At 40.9% G+C, this 8,347-nt stretch overlaps 1 protein-coding gene across 1 annotated transcript; it reads left to right on the top strand.

The window, feature by feature from the left end:
• Positions 1–8,310, top strand: LOC137611159 (zinc finger FYVE domain-containing protein 1-like). Its single transcript, XM_068339208.1, has 11 exons — positions 1–1,343; positions 1,466–1,970; positions 2,701–2,912; positions 2,995–3,101; positions 3,186–3,294; positions 3,407–3,504; positions 3,668–3,785; positions 3,943–4,113; positions 4,336–4,516; positions 4,618–4,731; positions 6,005–8,310. The coding sequence occupies exons 1-11, from the start codon at positions 834–836 to the stop codon at positions 6,235–6,237; spliced, it is 2,358 nt and encodes a 785-aa protein (XP_068195309.1). The 5' UTR covers positions 1–833; the 3' UTR covers positions 6,238–8,310.
• Positions 8,311–8,347: the final 37 nt, after the last annotated feature.

Here is an 8,347-nt window from a genome sequence, read left to right as displayed (position 1 = left end):
TACCGTAGCTAGAGACTGAAGAACAAAACAATGACACTGCTCGGTTCAATTCAGGCACAGAAATACTTTGAGATAGTTTAATAACGGAACTGCGCGGAATTCCCTCCCGACGTAAAGCAAACCAGTCCGCGGATATCCGAGCGGTTACATCGACTGGCTGTTGTTTTTGTTGATATGTTGTCACAGCTCTGTTGACAGACTGGAGGCTTGATGTTTGTTCGGACGGATATATTCTGCTGAGGCTCGCTGGCTACTAGTGTTTTGTTGTTGTAAAAAGTCGAATTTAAACAGCAACAAACTGCCTACTGTTGATTTTTATCCAACGAATTTTCCTGTGAGTATTTGAGAGTCACTTTATCAGCTAGCTTCTTGTTAGCATCAACATTTGCACATTCATCTTGTTCGTTGTCTCGACCGAAATACACGTTTGTCTATCATCTTTATTTTATTCGCTCAAGTTTAATACATATTCTGTAACGTTGCAGCTAAGTGCTAACTCTAATACACGAACAAGCTAACTGTTTGTGGTAAAAAAAACAACAATATATCAAGTGTTACTCAAGGAGACGGATGTTTATTTATGCTCCGTTATCTCTTTGTTGATTAGCTTTATTAGTAAAACCGTGGTAAGTGTTTAGAATTCATGCTGCGATAATTTATTTGATCGATTGGAACATTGGTCAGTTCTTACGTCAGCAGCCCTGTTTGTTTGAATATTAGTCATTCATTAGTCATTCATTATTGCTGCATGTGGCACATTTTTGACTGCTATTGCAAATTGCTGGTGCTATTGTCAATAAGCACTATTTTTGTATTTTGTATTGTAAGAAACGATGAGTGGACATGGCTCATCCTTAGAAAAGGGAGTCAATACTAGTCTAATATGCCAGGAGAGTTATGCCTGTGGTGGTTCTGAGGAGGCAGCATTTGAGTGTGATGAATGCAAGAGCTTGCAGTGTGTTCGCTGTGAGCTGGAGCTCCACAACCAGGAGCGTCTGAAGAGCCATGAGAGGGTTCCGATAGTCCCAGGCCACATCCCGTACTGTGACAACTGCAAAGGAGGAAATGGAGATAATAGCAAACGCCATAGATCCGTGGTCCGCTGCCAGAACTGCAAAATCAACTTGTGCCAGGATTGTCAGAAACGGACTCACAGTGGAGGCAATAAGAAGAAGCACCAGCTCACTGCTTACTCTCCACCAACTAAACCTGTGGTGGTTAGCGCCGTCCAGACATCTGTACCACCCACTGTTGAAATAGCCGATGAGATCAAATCTCAGAGACTAAAACTTCTGGAGAAAGTCTCCAGTTTCCTTCTGGTCGATGAGAACGAGGAAATACAGGTGAGCAAAAGTGATGTTTGTCTTTCAAAAGAAAAGAAATCACAATACATAAAAGTTGAACTTTGTTGCTGGGACCATGTATTTTGTTGCATAAATAACACTTTGTGACTTGTGTCTTTAAGATAAAAGATGAAACTTCATTTGTGAAGCGCCTGAACTCCCACCCAGACCAGCTACTGAAGGTGGTGTCCATCTTTGGCAACACAGGAGAGGGCAAATCTCATACCCTGAACCACACATTCTTCATGGGCAGAGAAGTTTTCAAGACCTCTCCTACACAAGAGTCCTGCACAGTAGGAGTGTGGGCTGCGTTTGACCCCATCCATAAAGTCGTGGTCATCGACACAGAGGGGCTGCTTGGGAACAGTTCCAAACAGGGCCAGAGAATCCGTCTCTTGCTCAAGGTGCTCGCCATCTCTGATCTCATCATTTACCGTACCCACGCTGACCGTCTCCACGATGATCTTTTCAAATTCCTTGGTGATGCCTCTGATGCTTACCTCAAGCATTTCACCAAGGAGCTGAAGGCGACAACAACTCGCTGTGGCCTGGATGTCCCACTGTCTTCCTTGGGCCCTGCGGTGGTCATCTTCCATGAAACTGTCCACACAAAATTGCTTGGAGCAGGTAAAATATTTCAGCACTTGTACTGTAGAGTGTAATTAGTTTGTGTGTGACAGGTTCATAAGACAAGTCCAAGCTTGAAGTGAAATTTAATGCAAACACTTCCATGAATGAAGGTCTGCACTGACTTTAAAGTGAGTAACGGGTGAAGAATCTGAAGATAAAAACAGGTTTTGTAAATACTAGCCTTCAGTGTTTCTTTTTTTGTTTTCAAAAAAAAAATTCCAGCTGTGTGAAATGTTTTGAGAGTGTGTAATGTGTAAAAAAAAAAAAAAAGGAACATATTTATGTTTTCACACCTGACAGTTCCAGAAAGTGTCTGCATGCAACTCATACTTTCTATTACTCTCCAAATACCACTTGAAAATTGAATTTCTGTATTGTGTTTTCTGTAAATGTGTTTTCTGTAAAGCATCTACTGCCACCAATTCCTTTTCTGTCAACTTGCAAAGACTTGAACATCACACCATCTTTTACCACTAGCAGATTTCTGTCACTGTTGGTATTTCAAATATGAGCTTCATTATGAACTTTGCACTCCTTCAGGAAACTATTGCAGTACAGCAATCATTCAAGGATCTACAGCTTGCTTTTCAAAGTCTAATCATATGAAAAATAATTAGAACTTATGAGAAAAACACTTTCAAAAGGGGGCAGACTATCAAATGGAACTGTTTTAATCTCTGATTGTTATTACACTGTGGTAACTCTCCTCATCTGTGCCTGTTGTTAGATAAGTCAGAGTCAGTAGATCGCCTGTTGTTGGAGCGGTTTAAGAAGCTTTCTCGTTTTCCCGAGGCCTTCAGCTCTGTTCAGTACTGGGGCACGCAAACTCTCACCCCTCCGACCGACTTCTGTGGCCTGCAGAACAAACTTGAGCAGCTCCTGGATAACAATGCCACCCGATCCCCTCGTACCCCTGTGGTGATCTTCAAGGCCTTACAGGTAGGATTGTGTCAACAAAACGGCTTTGGTGCAATACTTTGATTAATCGGAGTCTTAAATATTTTCGACTGCTTTCCTGCAGGCGTTGAGTGAACGCTTTAATGGGAAAATCACAGGTGAGCTTCTGGCCCACAGCTGCTTCTTTCCTGATGAGTACTTTACCTGCTCCAGTCTGTGCCTCAGTTGTGGGTGAGTTATCCCTCTGCCTTCTAGAAAATTTTTCAACTCTTTCCTGCGGGTATTAAACATTCTGATGTGCATCGTCTATCACAGATCTGGCTGCAAGAACAGCATGAACCACTTGGGAGAAGGAGTTCACCATGAGGCAAAGCATCGTTGTCGTTATTCTGCCCAGTATGATAATCGCATTTACACCTGCAAGGTAAACACAATGTCTCACCTGAGTTGGAACTGAGCTTTCTGGTGATACCATTGACCTTATTTCATTACTGATGAGTGTGAAGATACAGTAATGTTTTTGTCTGCTGCTTCAGGCTTGCTATGAAGGGGGAAAGGAAGTGATTGTTGTCCCTAAGACCTCAGCTTCCTCAGACTCTCCATGGATGGGCCTTGCTAAGTACGCCTGGTCTGGGTGAGTTACAGCTGGACGAACTGCGGCCTGTTTGAAATAGGCTAATGTTACCTTTCCAGTCTGTTCCAGACTGTCCTAGAACAACTTTTAACCAAATTCTCTGAGTAATACCTCAGATATAAACCTATCTAGTGAGCTAAACATTTGTCTACTGTATCTTCAGGTATGTTATTGAATGTCCAAATTGTGGAGTGATTTATCGAAGCCGCCAGTACTGGTATGGGAACCAGGACCCTGTGGATACAGTTGTTCGCACTGAGATCCAGCATGTGTGGCCTGGGGTAAGAGAACTGGCCATCTGAAAATTGTGGACAAACAATTTATATCTGCCGTGTATTCTATGTCCTAAAATATCTGTAATTTTACAGTAACTATAATAATGACAAAAGGTATCCAATTATCTGCTAATGTAGATAATGACATGCTTCTTTGTTGTAGTCAAATGGATTTTTAAAGGACAATAGCAATGCAGCGCAGCGTCTTCTGGATGGAGTCAACCTGGTGGCCCAGTCTATGTCAGAGCTCAGCGTCAAGCCAGCTAAGGCTGTCACCTCCTGGCTGACAGATCAGATCGCCCCAGCCTACTGGAAACCCAACTCCCTCATCTTGGTGAGTGAGACACACGGCCCTACCCTGTACTGCTAGCCGGCCACAGCCAAGTCAACACTTCAGTGTCCAGAGGGATGTTTACGGTGTGGTGTTCTGCGGCTATTACACAACCTTGTATTTGTAGGTCACAAGATAAAACTTGTGTAGAGGTACATTGAGCCCTTTCCCACCAGCTGCTGGTCAGTAACAATATCTGTTGCTATTATTTTTGTCTTTTAATAGATTTGCCAGAAGTGTCACACAGTCTTCCAGGACAACGACACCAAACATCACTGCCGTGCCTGTGGGGAGGGTTTCTGTGACGGCTGTTCCTCTAAAGCAGTCCCCGTCCCAGAGAGAGGCTGGGGTCTTGCCCCTGTCAGAGTTTGTGACACCTGCTTCGAACAGAGAGCCTTATATGCAGGTACACACTCTGACTAATATCGCCTGTTACTGTGAGCGTGCCAAGCAGCCATTTAAGATTAGATTGAGCCCAGTTGGAACAAAAATATTTTCTTTATACAGAGCTGGTTGAGGCAGAGCTTGAAGAGGAAGAAGGTGGAAACCTCGCCAGGAAGGTTGGAGAGGCAGTGACCAATACCTTAGGTGTCGTGGTCACTGCTATTGACATCCCACTTGGTGAGTGTTACTCATTGCCTAACCTAAGGAGTATCATTGTATAAGGAGATTAAATGACCTAGTAAATGTGGGTGAAAATACTCAGTACCCTCCAGTGGGAGAGGTGTAACATAACCTAGTAGTTCCTAGTGTGAATTCTCTAAGATGTCATGCAGAAAATATAAAATATTGTAATGATCTAGCTGTAGTGGAACCTGTCAAATTACTGAAAACTCTGCTCAAACACTATTTCTCAATCCAGTGTCACAGATCAACCTAACAGCTGATCCATATAATGAGTAATGTTGTAAAAATAGTCAAAATCCAAACAGGCGTTGTTAATTCTCATTATTTATTATTGATGAACTCACGTTTGATTACATTTATGAATTTCACAAAATAAAAAACTGAACTTTCAGTAGCAGTGTTTCAATATTGAGAGATCCTTTCACTGAATGCTGAACATATCGTAATGCAAACATGACATACGAAACCTGTCCTGTTGGTTTCATGGTTTTGTTGTAAAATCTCCGTTCCTGGACGTTTCTTTGAGTCCGGCTGCTTGAATGCTCTGGATTACTTCATGAGTCACTTCCACACTATCTGTAGTAACGTGTAGAATGAACTTTCCTCCATTGTTTGTTTTTGTAGCGCCAATATGACATTTCTGTACAGGTAATCTAAGTCATTGTGGCATTTGCACACCACATTCAGGTTCTTGTTTTTTACATATTCTGATCGCATTTTGGAAACCCCAAAACTTTGGTTAATACATACAATAACTCATTGGTCTATCAGAGTATTAGAGGTCTTTACATGTGCCTGTTGGAGACCTTTATTAACTGCCAAAGAGCGTCGATGTTTTATGATTTTGGCAAGTGAGAATCTTGTTGAAAATCAGTCTCCACCATAAAAACACCTCAAGATAAAATCTGCTCCACTCACAACAAAATCAAATGATTTCCAGCTAAGGACCGACTTTATATATAAATAACTACAGCTAGTTACACCTGGAAAGGCTTTGTTACCAAGAGTGTTTCTGTAAATGAAATTTGCTTGTGATTTAATATTAGATTGTTAGTGATGGTATGTATTATGGATACGGTTAAAGGTTTAGGCTCTAAATAAAACTGATAAATATATTGTAAAATACACCTTTTATTACAGTGTTGTTATTATAGAGGTAAAAAACTGGAAATGGCAGAATTACCTAGCACAATTCCAGACTATCAACAACACAAGCACAGAAGACGAAACATGCTCCCATGTGTGTGTTTGCGTGTCCTGTGTGTAGGTCTAGTGAAAGACGCGGCCCGTCCTGCCTACTGGGTCCCCGATCAGGACATACTTTCTTGCCACAGCTGCCAGCGGTACTTCACTGCCAAGGTGTCTAAGCATCACTGCCGCGCCTGTGGCCAAGGAGTGTGTGACGACTGCTCCCCACAGCGTCGTCCAGTCCCATCACGGGGCTGGGATCACCCTGTGCGTGTGTGCACCAGCTGCAACCAGAGACCCGGAGAGCTTTAACAGGGGACGGCCTTCCTTCCTCGGACCACCGGAGAGAACCACTGACTCACTCGGCTCGCAGTCTGTCACTGCCGTACCTTCGTTACTCTAAGGATTCTGTCTTGGATCTGTGGCAAGGAAGGTTTTAGGCATCTCTCTCTCTCTTTCTTTCTTTTTTGGACATTTAGCAGATTTCATAGCGCCTGTGGCCTTTGTAGAGCAGCCAGAGGTTATGTGAGTTTCTTGACTGAGTGTGAAACTTGCATTTCCACTCTGGTTGTTCGCAGAGTAAATATTTAAATTCTTATTGAAACAAATCCCTAATTTTTTGTTAAATAAGGCCGTGTGCTATTTTTGTACGATCTAAAAATATGAAAAAAAAAAGTATCATTGAGAGGATATTATTTAGTTGAAAACCCTCTGGGGTTAGTGTGACTAGTTTTAAGCAGTTCTATTAATTAGCATTGTTCTAACGTTGTTCATGTGATGGGAAAGAGATATTTTATATCAATGCAGGTATAAGTGCGGGTTCCATTGCATGCTGTATTGCAACATTTTAGTTTTTGCACTAAACCTTTTTCAGCTGTTATAGGCTGTTGATTACATGGCCAAAACCCAGATATTCCCATGGTCAAGTATTTTGTCCCAAACTCTGCCCAAGTAGGACTAGATTGTGGATATCTGGTGTGCCAAAAACCATTCAGGTCACTGTGTCTGTGCTGGTATAATGTTTATATTTTAACATGTTATTTGTGGTTTTATGAAGACCCAGACCTACAGTATGTTAAAGGGTTCTTTAAAATGTTGAAAATTATTTATGTTTTGGAAAAAAAAAAAACTTATCAGGTTTCTGGTATGCATGTTGATGAATTCACAGCCTTCTAATTGTTCAGAGGATGGCATTTGAATAAACCTCACTGATTCTGTAGCATCTGGCATTTTAACATAGAAGACCTTGGAAAATGTATGTACAGTACTGTATTCCATTATCTATTATTCTCTCTTGACTTCTTGATTTGTTTTCCTAAATGTTGTCAACTGCTGTTTGCTTCATTATCTGGATGTTGTTGAACAGAAATGAGGCATAAGAGTTGTGTCCAAACCAGTTTTACACATTGTGTTCATACCCCCTGGTCTCCAAATCCACATTTTAACCGACTGGATCTGGATTCCTGATAAAGGTCAACACATTTTTGTTTCTTCTTTAGCTAATTGAAGCTTTTTTTCCATTGTTCCATCTGTTTAAACCCATTGTATATTTTATTCACATATTTGTATGCTTTATGGTGCCTGTATGTGACCCACCTGTTTCGTGTTTGTTTTGTTTTCTTTCAGAATTACACATAAAAAAACGCTTTAATGTGAAAGTGAGGACATTGAACAATATCTTAGTGATTTAGGGCTTTAACTTGTCTTGACTAGCCTTGAGTTACTGAGAGTCAGTCACATCTGGATGTCATATAAAGCACAAGGTGATGCCTTTAATGCTCATGCCTGTATATTCTTGATCGAAATGAGAAAAGATAGTCTTTGTCATCTGAATTGTCGCGTCTGACTTGTCTCAAAATAGATTTATTTCTCAAAGTTGCACCACACACACGCCTTCCTCAGAGATGCTCATATTGCACAGTATAAAATTGGAAACTCATCCTGCTGTATTAATTGTACTAGAGTTAATTTACTTGCAAATTTGAATTAGCTGTCGCATCAGATACATTTTTTGGTGTTCATTTGCTTCTATCACGTAAGGTGCTTTCAACAACACTCATTACACTCACCTACATTGTACAAATGATGTGGAAATGATAAATTAAAACTTGGAAGCAAAATTAACAATGTGGGAATACTTGCTTAACTGATAGAAGATTTGCAAAATATTAAAGTTGCATCAGCTCCTACTTATTAAAAACATGACCTGGAGTTACCTCCATGTTTTTAGTAGGTGTGTATGTGTTTAAACCTCCCTGTCGAACCACTTACATGTACTGGTTCTACTCCCTTCCAGCATTGCAGCTTCAGACAGGAAGACATTTATTTGCTCGGTGCTTATTGATGATGATCAATGATTTATAATAATTTTTAATAAATAATGAAACCCAAGCTTCCATGTTGATATTCTGTTCCCCAAACT

Source organism: Antennarius striatus, chromosome 17 (genome assembly GCF_040054535.1).
Source record: "Antennarius striatus isolate MH-2024 chromosome 17, ASM4005453v1, whole genome shotgun sequence".
Classification (NCBI taxonomy): Eukaryota; Metazoa; Chordata; class Actinopteri; order Lophiiformes; family Antennariidae; genus Antennarius; species Antennarius striatus.
This window is presented reverse-complemented; position numbering and strand designations above follow the sequence as displayed.

Bases quoted from the DNA above. Each gene is read 5' to 3' on its own strand.
- LOC137611159 (XM_068339208.1), top strand. From the start codon at position 834: ATGAGTGGACATGGCTCATCCTTAGAAAAGGGAGTCAATACTAGTCTA. The intron at 2,913-2,994 runs GTAGGATTGTGT...GCTTTCCTGCAG, and splicing joins TGATCTTCAAGGCCTTACAG to GCGTTGAGTGAACGCTTTAA. The intron at 4,732-6,004 runs GTGAGTGTTACT...TCCTGTGTGTAG, and splicing joins TGCTATTGACATCCCACTTG to GTCTAGTGAAAGACGCGGCC.